This window comes from Marmota marmota, unplaced genomic scaffold (assembly GCF_001458135.2).
Source record: "Marmota marmota marmota unplaced genomic scaffold, marMar, whole genome shotgun sequence".
In the NCBI taxonomy this organism is placed as follows: Eukaryota; Metazoa; Chordata; class Mammalia; order Rodentia; family Sciuridae; genus Marmota; species Marmota marmota.
The window spans coordinates 25,921,012-25,937,916 of record NW_026000153.1 but is presented as its reverse complement, the minus strand read 5'-3'; the positions used below and the strand labels follow the sequence as shown (position 1 = coordinate 25,937,916).

The window sequence follows — 16,905 nt, the reverse complement described above, 5'->3', positions numbered from 1 at the left end:
AAAAATAACTTAGTATGTCTTTTTTCCCCCCCAGAAACATTTAGAAAATCATCACTTGGCAATGATGAGACAGATAAAGAGAAGAAAAAATTTCTGGGATTTTTCAAAGTTAATAAAAGAAGCAGTAGCAAGGTAATGGATTGCATATGCACATGACTTTGCATAATGTAAAACAGTGTCTGAAGATGCTTATGTCACAAGAATTCTTTCCAGAGATGGGACCTCAACTCAAGACAAATGGGGTCCTTGGCATATGTTACAGAAAAGAATTTCCGAATGTGCCAGTCCAAGACACAGACACATTTATTTAGGAAAGGAGATAAACATTAAGAGGGGAATATGGGCTGTCTTGATAGTAAAAAGCAAGGAATGCATATTCAAGAGATAATGGGGACAATCTCCAAAGTGAGAAGCAGCACACCCTTGTTGTAGGGTGTTAATAATTATAGAGGAACAATGGATAGGGGCTGAACTAGAAGTGGAGTCTACATAATTTTGTGCCAGTGTTTCCTGTGTTTATGTATCGCCCTCCTGGCATGTTACATTTTGCAGGCAAGGACAGGAGCCTAGGTCATGGATTAAGGATTTGAGTTGGGTTGCTCACCTACTTTCTTATTTTACATTTTGACAGTTCATGGGTTTTTGTAAGGGTTATGGATACTTCTTTCTTGAGACTCAGTATGCCTTTCTTTTTCTGTATTCCTGAATTTCTACCTCACTCATACTGAACCTATCTTATGATTTTTAAAAATAATCGTATTTAGGAATATTAATTCCTTCAAGTAAAAGGAATGTGTGGAATGAGTGGCTTTATGCTTCTACACTTGATCTCTAAAGCAGTTAGGTATCTAGAAGGAAGATGTTTCACTCACTAGTGGAACAAGAAACCTGTGGGCCTGAGGCCAGGCTGTGAGCCCTTCTCCTGCCAGATATATACTCTGACCTGGTGTGCGGTTGAAGCACAGTACATACCTTAGGATGGGTGAATGAATGAATGCACATCTTAGTTCAGTTGAAACACAATGGTAAATATTCCTTCAAATAAATTATAGCATCGAAACTTAGCACGTGAGGTATCTAAGAGCTAGCGTTAAGGCCACTTTGTAACCGAGTCCCTTGTCAAACTAGACTGTTTGCTTTTGATTAGATTTTTAGGTGGTATTTGGTCTTCATTATATAATTTGGGACTATACCACATGAGAAGTTAATTTAAGAATCTTGTTATTATTTCTTAAATAAGTCTTGAAAGTCATATTTCAGATCAAATGTTATAGCATTAAATCATAGTTCAAAGAGTAAAAATGAAGATTTTCTTTCTAATCAGTTATAAGAGTCTCAAAACCATCTAACTAACTTTCAGAAAAGAACATACTTATTATCCCTATTATATTTGTTTATAGGCATATTTTACTAATATCCAGTTAGACACCCCCCACCCCCCAACTAAAGTTGTTGCATTGAATGGTAGGCCTTGATACCATCAGCTTAGCTGGAAAGTGTCCTCCATCAGTGTACTTGGAAGAGGTAACAAAAAAAGCTCACATTCATTCAGGTGCCTTCTGGCCATTGAGGAGATCTGTACTCCTTTGCATCTGTGGCTGAGGCTGCACATCTCACTTCCTGACCATCAGAAACCTGAGGAGTTGGAACTATGATTCACCCCGGGCTTGCTGATGAGGATGCTCAAGTTCAAAGAAGTAGTATAGCTTGCTCAGGGTCCCAGGGTTAGGGGCAGATCTTTGACCAGAAGCCAGGCAACCCCTCCCCGCTGGTGGTGGTTGTTAGGAAATGGGAGATTGGAAGTTAGGAAGGAGTAGTTTGAAGGGGAAGTTGTGGTGAAACCCAGGCTGAGCCAGCTGAGACCTCCTGTCTTTAGAGCTTCTTACAACCTCAGCTTTTGGTTCTTCATCTACCTGATGCTTTGGTAGTAGTTTTGTTATTCCCTTGTGTTTACCACCCATAATATGTGCTTCTTCCCTTTTTCCTGTGTGTCCTTTGAAAATTTGTATTCGATGTGTATCTTTCTATGTAAGATCTCTGAGCCTTGAGCATTTCTCTCTTTTCCTTCTCTTTTTCCCTCCCTACTCCTCTCTCTCTCATTCCCTCCTTCCCTCTTTTCAATGCTCCCCTCTCCTCTCTCTGCCCTCCTGACCTCTTTTCCTTTCCTTTCAGAATTACTTGAAGTTGCAGAATCAGAATTTTGTGTTTACATTTTCCATCACTTCATGAAGTTTATTGGTGTTTCTAAAACTGTTGTGAGAGATTTGCTTATACTATATTCAGTGTCCTCCTTGGTCTTCACATTACCACTTCACAGTAAACCCCTCCCTATCCTCATTCCTCATACTGAGATACCAAACACTCATTCTGCATTTTCTTCTTTCTGAGAGATGAACTAGGAGCAAAGCAAGTCAAAGATATAGGAATACTTTTGTTTTGGCACAATAAGAGTTTAAAGAGCTGGAGACTTGGAGATCAACTAACATGGCTTCTGGGAGTTCATAAGGGGTTCCTGGTAGACCCCAGCAAGTCTAGTCTGCTCATTATAAGGGGATTTTCTTTATGTCATACCTATCTTTCCTCTGTTTTGGACTTAGTAAAATTATTTTTTATTTCCTTCATACTTCATCTTTCATTTATAACTTTCTCTTAATTTTATTTTACCTAGGCATCCCTTTTTCAGTCTTGTCATTATTGGATTATTTGTTCTGTGTGGTTTTTTTATGGTTAACTTAAAACAAAAAAAGTTTTGTGCTAAACTTCTTAACTCCTTGTTTTTCTCCATTTTTATTGTTTGAGATTTGGTGCTAAATATAACCTCATCTGTCTAGGAACTTGATGAAAAAGGTATTATCAGTTGCATTATGTGGGTGAACAAACTAAGGTTAAGCAATTTCTTTATGTATAATGTAAATCTAATAACAGTACTCATAATTGTCAGAATTCATAAACATTGAAAGTTAAACCCAGGCCTGACTTTCCATAATCCTTGCTAATAACTTCTATTTACATTGTACAGTCCTTAACAAATATAGGTTTCAGTGTCTTCAATAATAAAAAGACTTTGGAGTAAATAGCTTTAGAAATTATTTCTAAGGGCTGGGGGTATTGCTTAGTGGAAGAGTACTTGCCTAGCCTGTTTGAGGCCTTGGGTTCCACCTCTACTACCACAATAGAAAAGACAGATTTCTAAAATCCTGTGATGCCACATAATCTGCATGTGACTTAATAATGAACAAACTCTTGGAGAATTATCAGAACATTTAAAACTAAAGTGACATTTGCTATCACCTTTAAGGAAAAAAAAATACATACCTGTGTGGGTGTTGGGAATGTGTATGAATGTGTGTGTGTGTATGAATATGTGTGTGTGTGTGTATAAAATCTCAGTAAAGAATATACTTGAAGGGACATAATTTGGGGACAAATGAGGGCAAACATCTTTTTTTGTTCTGAAATTTTGTGTTTTAATATGTTTAAAGCATGAGAGTTTTGTCATTTTTTAAAATATTTTTATTATTTTTCGGTGGACACAACCTTTTTTTTTTTATAATGTGGTGCTGAGGATCGAACCCAGCACCCCGTGCGCATGCCAGGCGAGCGCGCTACCGCTTGAGCCACATCCCCAGCCCAGAGTTTTGTCATTTTTGACGTTATTTATTCTCCTAAACCAATGGTTCAAAAGTACTTCAGAGGCTGTTTAAGACCTATCGTGAAAATTGTATTCTTGGGTTTTGTCCCCAAAGATTCTCATGTGGGAGGCCAGGTTCAGGCCTGGAGATTGAATTTTGCAGTTATACCCCAGGTGATTGTATGGCCAATGGTGTATTATCATCTGCATTTTGTGGATAAGGACTGATATATTTGGTGACTTATTCATGTCTTTTCTATTAGCTATGCAGACATTAAAACTTTGAAATCCTAAAAATGTAATTAATTAATTGCTTTGCCTAGATAATTCCATCAGTTCAAGCCCACTACTGTTTGAAAATTGCATATTTTAAAAGTTAAAGGAGATGCTTGGCAAAATAGAAAGAAAACATGTTTTTATGAGTTTTGGGTTTAAAAATTGTGATTTTTTCAAATCCGGGAGCCCTGTGGTTAGGAGTTGTTTTAAAACAGTTTTCAAGTTTAAAAGGTGAAGGAAGTGGCTTGGATTACTACCACAAATGCAGACTCTGAAGCTTGGAATTGGGGCCTCACTGGCCTTTTTGGCCTCCATGATTGCTATGGAGGGCTTTGCTTTTTGTTTGAACTTACTTCCACCTGGAGTTGATGGTGGGATGCTTATCTGTATTCCAGGCTGAGCAGCTTGGGCAGTCAGGCCCTGACAGCGATGAGGACACCTCGAAGTTGGCTTCAGGAAGGGGCATGAATGTAAGTACTAACAGCCAGCAAGTGCCTCTGCTAACCCAATGGAACTTCTTTCTCCTTGCTTTGCACTGCCTTCCAGACAATGCAATTACAGACTACTTTGGTTTCATTTGGCTTGACTTTTGTGGTCTGATAGATTCACAAAGCAGCATATAGCTTCTTTCTTAGTTGCCCACGCTATTTTTGGAAAACGTAGAGTATTTTAGTTTCTCTTCTTCTCTTTCCCTATCAGCAGGATCAAGAGTATCCCTCACTAGGTTAATTGAATTTATACTTTCTGAAATTATTTTCATGCATTATCAGAAGTAGCCTGATGGTATAGAAAGCCACACAGTCCTGTTTTTCTCAAAGAATATTTTTAAAGTGGCTATGCCCTCATAATTGAAATTTGGCATATAAAAAAACTTCCTTGTAATTTTAAATACTTGAAAGAATATAATTCATGATATTTTATAAATTTTAACATTTTAAACATATCTAATTAAAGTTAGATATTTTCCCATTAAAAGTTACCTGAACAAACTTTTCCATATCAGAATAAAATTTTGCATTATTAGTTTATTTTTCACATTTCCACATCAGCCCTTGTCAAATTTTATTCTATTCAACATACATTTTACACTCAAAAATCTTTTATAGAGACTTGAAATAAAACATGATGTAAAAAATCTAAATTAGATTTTGTCATTCCCCCATCATAAATCTATGAAATATTTTTTCTGGATTAAGTTCTTTTAACAATTGTAAAGTAAATTAAAACATTCTAAATATATTTGTTGATACATAATTGTTAAACACAAAGTAAATTTTTCTTGAAAAGATGTTTCTTAATAAAATTACGGTTTTTTATTTATTCCATTTATTGATGAACAGGATATATTAATAAAACTGGAAAGGCTCAACATTAATTCTATTTCTCCTTTCAGTTTTATTGATATAAGCTCCAGGAACATTTTATGTAAATAGTGTATGAAAATGGAAAAGTTTTGGTATGTCAGTACATTTCAATTCTTTTGGAGTCTTTCAAGATAATAGACCAAAAGCAAAGTGCTCTGTGATCAAAATTATTTTTAATGTTCTCCTAGTCATGTGTAGTTGTCTTTAAAATTTGTCATTAGCCAAGATTTGGAATTATTGAGTTCTGGGAGGTATATGAAAAAAATACAGTATCAAGACTTCTCTGATGATCATTATACTCATTGTTCTTTTGCTAATAGATACTTTCTGAACCATATATTTCATCAGTAATTTTGTAATTTTGTTAGCTTTTACTAATTTTTGCAAATACGTGTGTTTTAATGATTTTTTAAATTGTTATTTTAAACTGGGAATCTGTTTTTGTCAAGAGCTTGGATTTATATTTAACAAAATGTTGGGTTAATCAGATTAAACTCATTCAGTTTATGGAAAATCTCTGTCACATAAGCTAATTGGGAAAATAAGCCCATTTTGTTGGACCAAAAAAAAAGGTCAAATTTACTTTGGTTCCCAAAAGTCTAATTATGCTTTTAAATGTAAGTTACTAAGATGTACCTATGATAAGTGATCTTACTTTGCATCCAGAAGTAGGTTTGTTGATATAATTTCCTTGCACATTAATTTAATGCTTTGCATTTAATGTCATTTCCCCTAAACTTCTATTGGCCTCATTTTAATGCACTGTGGGAAAATTAGACCTGAGTTTTCGTTACAATCAATCTTGTTGGTGAATGTTTTCAGTCTTAAGGATTTAATATATGTACTGGAAATAAAGGCCTATCTTGAGCCCACGCATTGAGCAGCTAGCTGTACATAGATGTGTTCATGACCTTTTCCGTAGGAACCCATATAAGCCTGAATGAAAGCTTGTAAAGAAAATCTCTTCCTTTTCTTTCTTCCTCCTCCTCCTCCCCCCTTTTTTTTAACCTACTGGGGATTGAACCCAGGGGTGCTACATCCCTAGCTCTTTCAATTTTTAAATTTCAGACAGGGTCTTGTTAAGTTGCTGAGGCTGGCTTCAAACTTTGGAGCCTCCTGCCTCAGCCTTCTCACTGGCTTTTTTAGGTGTAATCTTAAGCACTTCTTTTCCTGAACTAATCACACCAAGAAATGCTGTTTTCTCTGCTATAAAACAGACTTAAATTGATTTGAGGATGATTTGATATGCTCTTTGACTCATTAGTGTGTAGGGCTTGTTTTTCATTATCCTCAATTTCATCCAAGAACTGTTGGAAAACTTTTCAGTATTTCAGATACTCTACAAACTTCTTGTGTTTCAGTAGGGAATCTATTTAATTTCATTGAAGGACTTGGCATCTGGTACCTTTTGGCTATTATAATGTAACCAAGTATTATAACTTTTTCTACAGAAATGAATGTCATCATAAATTTTATAGTGAGCAGTGCTAATTTGTGTGAGTTGTTCCACCCCCCCCCCACACCGCCACATAGAACAGAAGAATACATTCATGACATGGATAAATGGATGTATGTATGGATACAAAGATAGATAGTACCTAAGCAAAAACTTTATAGGAATTATCCAAAACAGTATGAGAAAAAGTATAAAAAAATTCTACAAATATATAGAACAATAGAACTGCACAAAATGGAAACTCATGCTGCTTTTTTTTTTTGTTTTTGGTACCCGTATTGAACTCAGGGACACCCAGCCTTATTTTATATTTTATTCAGATACAGGGTTTCACTGAGTTGCTTAGCATCTTGCCTCTGCTGAGGCTGGCTTTGAACTCGTGATCGTCCTGTCTCAGCCTCCAGAGCCTCTGGGTTTCCAGGCATGTGCCACCATGCCTGGCTTATACTGCACTTTTAGCTAGGATGACTCAATATCATTATATCACTGAGGTTTTGTTTTAGAACTAAATAAATTGATTATAAAATTTACTAGAATAATAAACATGCAAAATTAGCCTGGAAAACTCTGAAAAGCATGAGGGATGGATAAGCCTTACTAGCTTTTTTGAATAGATTTTAAAGCCTTTCTTAATTAAAATGGGTAGATAGTGCAGTAAAACAGTAGAATAGGAAAATCTAACAACAATTACATACAGAAACATGGTATACAAAGAAATCAGTCTGCATATCAAGTCAGTGGAGGGAAATGAACTTATTAATAGATAAAGTTGGGATCATTGAATAGCCATTAAAAATAAAACTGTATATTTTCACAGAATATGCCAGGAAAAAAATAAAGTGGATCAGAAATTTAAATGTACAGATTGAAACCATGCATATTACTAAGCAGAAAGCTTAATTCATCTCTAAACTGAGAGTGGGAAATATTTTCCTAATAGGACTCAAAATCCAGATGTGGTAAGGAAAAACATTGATAAATTAGACTTGAGGGAAAAGTAACAAAAAATCTTCTTGAATGACAGAGGGAAAGAGAAAGAAGAAATAGTATTCTTAAAGTAAAAATTCAAATGCTAAGCGGATGAGTAGCTTTTAGAAAGAGAAGATGATGACATCCTGCCCTAAATAGGTATTAACAAAAGATTCAGAGAAAACAAACAAAAATTGATCTATAAAAAATGTTTAGATTTACACATAATGATGAATGTTAATTACCTCTATAATAAACTTCCAAGTATCTCCTATTAGACTGGCAACCCCAAAAGTTTGTCAATAAATTCTGTTGACTAAGCTATGGGACCCTTATATATGTTGCTGAGCATAATGCAAAATGCTATAACATTTATAGTGGGGAATTTGACAATATCTAGCCACATTATACATGGGTTTACTCATTGGCTGAGAAGTTCTATATTTAAAAATCTGTCAGAAAAACTCACTGGCAAAAATCTAAAATGATTCATGCACAAGTTATTTATTATAGTATTATTATAATAAGAGATAAAATGACTGCCTCATCAGTAGGGGATTGGTAGATTAAACTATTGTATAGTCACATGGTTGAACTACTGTGAAGTATGAAAGAGGAGGCAGGAGATCATTATACACTGATATGGAATGTGCTCTAGGATGCATTTTTTTCTATTTAGAAATATTAAGTGTGACTCTTCTGTAAGTCAAAGTCCATAAATGAAACTTCAATGTGGCAGATTATTCATTGGCTTGGACCTAAGAATTTAATGATTTCAAACTTAGGGAAGGACTATACGTAATAAAACAATGATAGCTGCTCTGACCTTAACTGCCATACCAATCCTGCCTAGTTTAGGCACTCATTATATGATTTCATTTAATCTTCTTATATAGACAGAAAAATTCCATTTCCAGAAGCTGATTGGTTAATCCAGTTCATTGACATGTTTGTTTACCATGTTCCTCTTCTATCAAGTGTGTTGATGATATAACCTTTCTTTCTATTTAAAAAAAAAGTTTTCCCCTCTGTGTGTGTGGTACTATAGATTGAACCCCAGGGGCACTTTACCTCTGAGCTACATCCCTAGGCCTTTTTATTTTTAACGTTAAGACAGAGAGTCTCACTAAGTTGCTGAGGCTGTTCTGGAAATTGCCATCTTCCTGCTTCAGCCTCCCAATTAATGGATTATAGGAGTGTTCCACCAAGCTCAAATATAACAGTTCTTAAAGCCCTCTAGCCAAGCACTGTGGCACACACCTATAATCCCAGCAGCTCTGGAGGCTGATACAGGAGGATCCCAAGTTCAAAGCTAGCCTCAGTAAAAGCCAGGCACTAAGCAACTCAGTGAGACCTTGCTCTAAATAAAATATAAAATAAAGCTGGGGATGTGGCTCAGTGGTCGAGTGCCCCTAGTTCAATCCCTGGTATTCCACACCTGCCCCCCAAAAACACTCTACTAGTTGTTTCTATAAAATTTTTATTGACTTCTAGTATGCAGATTTTTTTGATCCGTACATCCTGAATGGACTCAGAATGGGAAGGCATTAGCAGGCATAGTCAATAGGAACTTTAGTAGCTTTCAAAATCCTCCCTTTTAAGGGGTCCAGAGGCAACTCTTCTCCCCACCCCTCTACTGTGTGCTCTGTGAGACTAACTCCTAGTGTGTAGATCCAGTGATAAAAGGTAAACCAGTTCCTTCTCCTTATGAATTTCCCCCTTCTTGTAGACCCACAAAGAGTAGGGCTGTGCTTTACAAGAAGAGTTGCAGTGATGACTATTTGCTGCTCTGGAGCTCCCCCTGCTGTTGAGCTAACTGTGCCTTTAGGCAAACATGATAACTGTTTCAGCCTCTAAGACAATCCCTTTAAGGAGCAGAGAGGCAGCACCTGGGGGAAGCTGAATGCAGGCCTAAGCAATAAGGGTGTGAAAGCTGAGCCTTGGGATTCCAGCCCAGCAGGGGAGCCTGTCTATCTTCATTTTCCTCTATCTGCAAAATAATTTCCACCCTGCAGGCTCGTTTTAAGGACTAGCAATTATATAACTCACCTAACATCCATAGGAAACATTCTGAAATGGTGAGTCAAATTGACTGAGTTTATTAAAATTTGCTGGCATTATTGTTCAATTATTTTTTCTTGAAAAAGTTTAAGTGGTTTATTGTATATAATCAGAGAGTAGATTTGCATTTTAAAAAATGTACCCTAGTCTACACTGGTCAAAGTAATCCTATTTTCCCTGGAAAAGTTAATTTCCTGGAAAATGAAGTTCAGTCTATTCCAAGATATACCTTCATTTTCTTAATCAAAGGTTGCTTGTATCATAGTAAATGTACTCACCTTTCAAATAATTTCCAGTAGTTTTCCTGGAATTTTAAATTTTCTAGGAAGTTCTGTTTTCTGTATCCATGAAAGGAAATGTTCACTAGGGTATCAGTTATTAACAGGCATTGTTGAGCAAGTTGTAATGGGCCTTTTTCTAAAATTAATCACTGGAAGTAACTGACCTAATATGGGGCCCATCCCTTGGTTAAAAACAAATTCTTTAAATATGAACAATCTGAAATTTGTTAATGTGAGGTTTATCAAATAACATGGTCTTACTTGCTACCATAAATTCACAGTCCTTTGATGAATGATTAAAAAAAATGACTGCCTCAATTAAAAAATAAAAATAAACTGGAGGCATTTTGTCTGCTGACCCTGTTCATGAAGTGTTGGAGTAGTCTGTTTTCCCAATGCTCAATTCCCTACCGTGGAAGGAGTCTCTCCTTTAGAAGTGATTTTCATATCAAAAGCCCTAATAAGATTTCTTGAGTTCATATTGGAGTGTTCCTCCACTCCCTCAGGAGCCATTACTCTGAAGGAGGCTGTTGCAATGTTGGGCTCAGGCACTCAGGAGCCCAGGAATTAACAGGGAAGCCCAGTAGTAAAGGGACAGTTTCATAAAAAGTTATTTAAAAATACATTGTAAAGGAAATTCCCTCATTTTAGCTGCACAGAGTCCCATGTATTCCGGACAGCCTTTATCTGTTCCATTAGGCACTGGTCTCCAGCATGTATGGAGCAGACTCTGCCACAAGGTGTCAGTGTTTCCACAGCACAGCCCTTCAGGATGCTCAGGGCTGGTTAAGTTCAAATCCACTTTGTGTTTGGAATGTTCACAAATTGAAAACCAGAAAATATGTCCCCAGGGTTGAGCTACATGCTTGTGGGGTAGAACTCATTTTTGTTAGAAATCAATTTTGTAAAGTTACTTTAAAACTATAGCTTGTACTTTTAGAAAGTGATTCATATTTAAAATTATTAAATAAATAGCATGTGAAAAGTTTTAAGAGTCAAGTGAAGGAATCATATTGAATGCCTGGTGTTAACACCATTTCTTGTCACTTCTAGCCTTTCTCATTATGTACATCTGGACTTCATATCACACCGACGATGGCATGCATACTGTTGTGCTTTTCCTAATTTAGCTCAGGTCATTTGCAATCTGTTGTGATCTCTTAATAGTTAAGGCTGGATGATCGATCTTCCATAAAAGAAAAGCTGAGGGTGTAGCTCAGAGGTAGAGTACTTTTATAGAGGCCCTGGTTTTTATCCCCAGCACTACAAACAAACAACAAAACAACACAGGTATAAAAAGGAAAAGCATGGCTTTTGGTTTTGTTTGCTTGAAATTGGATTCTGACTTAAGCACTCACACATCCCTATGATCTCTCAGAACCTCATCTTAGACATTTAAACAATGAGTTCAGGGTACCAAATGAGCATGAAACACCAGATGAGCTTATGGTGAGCATTCAGTAAAGGTTTATCTCTACCTGTCACTTGTGGCTTCTTTTCTTAGGTTTAAGTAATGTGAAAGGCCACCTTTGTCCCAGAAGCCTTTTCCCCCTCTTTGGGAGGTTCTATTTATGAAAAAAAAAAAACCTGCAAAGGTATTAGTGCATCAAATTGTATGGCATTATAATGGCTTTTAACATAATACATTTGACAAGAATTGTGCCATCAGCCATCAGTACCTTAAGATACTTGCTCAAGTTTCCATTTCTAATCTAGCACCTTGCATATAAAACTCCTACCAAAGTATGAGAAGAAAATAGACCTCAGTATGCAATGCAGGAAAATTATCCCAAGGTTCTTTGCATACCTGTTTGGCCATTGACAGTAGCGTGCCTAAAATATTTACATCATACATTTCTTAGACAAATCTGGAAACCATAAGAGAAGGGTTTTGTGTTTAAAGCTTCAATAATTTTTTTCCAGAAAGCACTCAAATTTTACAGTGGTTAGTTTCCCTTATCCAAGATGCTTAAGGCCAGAAGCATTTTAGATTTTGCAGTTTTTCATACTTTGGAATATTTGTGTAGACTTTACATGTTTCAAATCCCTAGTTTAAAAGTCTGGCATCTGAAATGTTCCAAAATTTGAAACATTTTGAACATCATGTCAATGCCCAAGAGGTTGCAGATTTTATATTTCATATTTTCTGATTAGAGATGCTATGTTAGTCACTTTCTGTTACTGTAACAAAATACCTGATAATCAACAGGAAAAAAAGGAAAATTTATTTTGGCTTACAGTTTTGGATATTTCAGAATTTTGTGGGTTAACCCCTTGACTGGGGGGGGGTAGTGATGAGGTAGTCTATTAAAGGGGGAACATGTTGAGGAAGCTGCTTACCTCGTGGCAGCCAGGGAGCAAAGAAAAATGGTATGGGGTCAGGGTGTCAATATTCCCATCAGGGGCATGCTCCCAGGGAGCTAACTTTCTTCCACTAGTCCTCACCTCCTGAAGTTTCCACAATCTCCCAATGAAACCAAGCTGAGGATCAAGTATTTAATACATGGGCTTATATGGCATATTCCAGATCTGAACTATATCAGGTGCTCAGCCTATAGTATGTAACTTGAGCCTGAACTTTACAGACAATGCCTGCCAGCTCTCAAAGTGAAGCAAAGACATGTATATTTTTAACCTCTTGACTGAAAATGTCATATTTTTAGGGATTTTGGAGGTAGACAGTGTCCCCTTCAAACACCAGTTTCCCCTGTGTTCTCTTAAAATCCTCTGTTATTTCTAATGTCCTTATTTCCTTTATAGATTTCTCCCTGCTTTCTGATAGGTGAGTATAAAACTAGAATCTTACTTACCTCATGCAGATTGGTTTAAATTGCTTCAGACACAAGGAAGAGATGAAAATTATAGCTCCCAATCCCTGGGCATCCTTTTTCTTCTGGGAAATGGTACCTCTGCCATCTCCCATGCTTAGGCAAAAGGCTTGGAGACCTTTTTGCTTCTTCTTTTGTCTCCCTCGCCATCTGTGATCCATTGAGTCACATCCACTGCCATTAGGAAACATCTGTACTCTTATCACATGGCACAGCCCTGTTGCTGCCACATTGCCCAGACCTCTGGACAGCTTGCCTCCCAGTGCAGTCTTCACAGCCTCCTCAGCCTTCTCCCTGATCTTATGGCTTGTGGTCCTGTTCCACCCCTTTCGTAGCAAGACAGATGTTGCCCAGAGGCAAGCCCAGTTGTGTCCTCCAGAGCTTAGAGCCATCACCAGCCTGGCTGGCTGCAGGAAGGCAGATCCTCCTCTGGCTTCCTCACCTTTCAGACCTCATCTCTTCCCACTGTGGTGTCCTCCATTCTCCTACACTTTTTGGCTTTTGCTTTGGACTAGATTGTTAAGAAAGGAAATCCATGATAAGATGGAGCCTCCTGCACTGGGGCTCTCCCCCGGATATGTCCTTGTTCATCTGGTTTTCAGTATCCACCCCATGGCTGGGCCTCTTGCTACCTTGTTCCATCACATGGCTGCGAATATCCAGGGCCATGTACATGAAGCCAGCTCGTGCCAGACATTCTTCCTGTCTCCCCATGGTAACAGTCAGATAAATAACAATGTGTTTCATAGAAAATGAATTTTATTCTTCCTGAAACTGACAAAGGCAGTTTTCTTTTTTCTCCCTGGGCTTAGCAGCAGGGTAGGCAGAAATTGAAGACTATCCTTGAGCCTGTAGCCCATACTTTCTATGGTATTAGAACAGGATTTGCTTCATGATTGTGCATGAGCTCAGGGCTCAGGTTCAAAGGGGATGTACCTCTGGGATGTTTACCACCTGCAGACCTAGCCCTTTATTCTCTGCTGCTCCCTTGGGCCTTATTTCTGCCTCTACCATGGCCATTGCTCTGTTTTCTCAGGTTAAGTCATATCTTTTTCCATCTTAATGTGCCCCATGTTAATAGACATTCTTTTGTCTTTCTTGTAGCTGAGCAGGGGTTACAGTATGTGGGTAATGCATGTGTGAGGAGAGCTGCTGATCTCTAATGCCCCACCTCTACCCTGGGGACTCTACTCTTCAAATACTGCTGCACTTGAGGGTTTTTTTTCTTTTTTTTGCATAGTTTCACTAGTTCTAATTCATAGAAAAGGGCAAAATAAAGAAAAATGGTCATATTTTTGTTAATAAAGGTTGATGTTTTCATCATATCTTTTTTTATTAATTTCTAAGAAATACAGCTGATACTGTCTCTGTAAGCCCAACGGATCCTATTCTCTCCTTACTTCTTCCTCAGGGGTAATAACCATGATGTTTTGTTATTGTTGTGGGACTTTTTTCATTGGGGAAGGGCTGTACTGGGAATTGAACATAGGGTCCTCTAGGCTGGCTTTGAACTTATGATTCTCCTGCCTCAGCCTCCAAGTGACTGGAATTGCAGGCACAGGCTAAGGTACTTGTTTGTAAAGATCCTTTTTGGGATCTTAAAATTTAATAAATATGGTAAAAGAATTTATGTCCATATATAATACACAATATTTTGTATATTTAACCACATTCGATACATTTATTTTAATTGACAAATAAAAATTATATCTATTTGTTGTGCCCAACATCATGTCTCCTTAAAGGTATACAATGTGGTAGAGCTAAATCAAGCTAATTAACATATCCCTTACCTCACGCACTTTTTTTTTTTTTTTTTGTGGTCAGAGCATTTAAAAAATAGTATCCCAGCAGTGTTCAGGTTTACAATACATTATTGTTAACTGTGGTCAGCATGATGTATGGTAAATAGGTTTCCTGAAATGATAATTAATTTTCTAAAGTCTGAATCTTGACTGATGGAATTAAAACAACTAATGTTAAGGGAAAAAATAGATAAGGGAAGGAGGGAGGGAGAGGCGGAGAAGAAGGAAGGAAGGAAATAATAAGGAAAAGAAAGCAAAAGAGACAAGAAGTACAGAAAGAGAAGAGCAGAGGGCCTCCTCTACTATAGCTAGGCACAGCTCTTCCCTTGTACTCCCTCTCCCTGGCTTCTGGTCCATTGCCACTCGCTGGGCACACAGACTGATCTCCTTCTGTAGGAGGTTCTGTGGGCTAGAGGATGTGAAGCACCGAGAGGGCTAAGCCCAGCCCCTGCCCTCAGGAAAGACACTCTAGGGATTGCCTCACCCAGTTCTGCTCAAATGCCACATGCAAGACATCACTGAGCCTCATTAAAGCTCTGACTCAGGGCTCTGGGGCATACAAGCTGGTGCTGCTAAGAATCAAGGCATGGGGGCCCAGCAGAGCCAGAGGAGAGAGCAGCTCCCTTGTAAGAAACAAAGAGGAAGTTCTGGACAGAGAAGATGAGGTCTATGCTGGCATTCAGATGGAGTGATTTGCCTCTTACAGGGGTCTCCAACTTAAGGGGCATCTGTGCTTCTCTTGTAGGTGAAAAAGGGAAGAGATAGGAAAAGGGTTAAGAAGCAAAATTCCAGTTCTTCAGCAATCCTCTTTTGACTCTAATGCACTTAATTTTGTCCATGGTGTATGTGTGTGCACATGTGTGAGTTTGCCCAAGTGTGTGCAAGGCAACTTTTTATGACTCTACATTGTAAATATGTATATCTAGAGATAGACTGAACAAATGACTTGCTACTGCTAAATTTTTGACCCTACATCTAGAGTGAGAAGTGTAAGAAAAATTTTTTCATGTCATAATGAGAATAATCCCCTTATGTGCTTGACTGAGAATATTCACTCCTCTGGATGATATATTGTGGGGCTATAATTACCTGGTGAGCATAACTCCTTTGAAGGATGGCCTCCCATAAAGCTGAATAATTCTGGGTGATGCTTCCTGCTAGATGTCTCCCAGGAACCTCATATCTCCTTGTGGAGGTGATACATGGATGAGCTTTCAGGAAAGAACTTTTCAGATGAGTCATCCTGAGCTTCATCTGAGATAGTTTGGTAAACATGGACAATACCTGTTGCCTGGATATTGTGGGGAGATAAAATTAAAAAAAAAAAGAAGAAGAAAACAAGAAAAATAAAAGGGTAAGAAAGGAATTATTTTGCATTCTTGGCTTGAACATAATATTTATATATATTACATGTGTGTTTTATTTATTTATTTTTTCAGTCCTAGTATTCTGATTGAACTAAAAAACATCTAGTGATAATTCCCAAGTGTATTGTCTTTGGTAGTTATTTTTTTTTTACCCTAATGGATTTTTGTCTTAATGTGGTCTAGATGATTTTCAGCAAATTGTGTGTGTGTGTGTGTGTGTGTGTGTGTGACTGTGTGTGTATCTCTGAGACAATTATAAATGCCCATGATTGTTAAGTTTATTCCTTTGGAAGTACAATGGTTTATAGAAAAAAAGGCTTTCTTTTCCATTTGAATTTTCCTGATCTTTCTTGGTATAATGAGAATCCCATTGGTTGTGTGGAGATTGGCAGATGAGAATGTTGGCATTTTCATGACTGATGATACAGAAATCTGTATAATGAGACCTAGAACAGATGCTTCAGGTCAATTCTAAATAACTTAGTATGACTTACATGTCATTACAGATAGTGGTCTTCTGTTTAGGTTCTATTAAATCAAATATTGATTGACTTGGATGACACTCTATTGAACATGCTACCCTCTGGTTTCTGAGTTTTCCTTAATATATAATGAGAAAGGGTGATGAAAATCTGAAGAAATGAAGCCAAGGGTACATATTAACTGTGCTGTAATTGTTACTACCAAATGAAATTATCTGCTTTCTAAATATTGTATATTTTATGACACTGGCAAAGAGTAGCTTCTAATTTCTTTCCAGTAATCACCAATGATTTGGCTGTGCCAGAAACCACCTCTGCTATTTCTTTCTGAGGTTATTGCAGCCTGGTTTTGTTGAAACATTGGAGTTATTGGTAGCAAACAAAG

The 16,905-nt window shown here is 37.4% G+C and overlaps 1 protein-coding gene across 16 annotated transcripts in view; it reads left to right on the top strand.

Annotated features, from left to right (window-relative positions):
- Cobl (cordon-bleu WH2 repeat protein) overlaps positions 1-16,905 on the top strand; it is a 276,860-nt gene that overhangs the window by 96,886 nt on the left and 163,069 nt on the right. For 11 of the 16 annotated variants that reach the window (XR_007341762.1, XM_048786625.1, XM_048786627.1 and 8 more), the window contains 2 exons: positions 35-132; positions 4,303-4,377. The exons of 1 other annotated variant lie outside the window; for it this stretch is intronic. Coding sequence is in view for 14 of the 15 variants with exons in the window: in XM_048786625.1 (XP_048642582.1) it covers positions 35-132; positions 4,303-4,377 (173 nt within the window). In the remaining variant the exon portion in view is untranslated. The remainder of the gene's footprint in view (positions 1-34; positions 133-4,302; positions 4,378-16,905) is intronic. 4 more of the 16 variants (XM_048786630.1, XM_048786635.1, XM_048786631.1 and 1 more) reach the window with 2 other exon arrangements.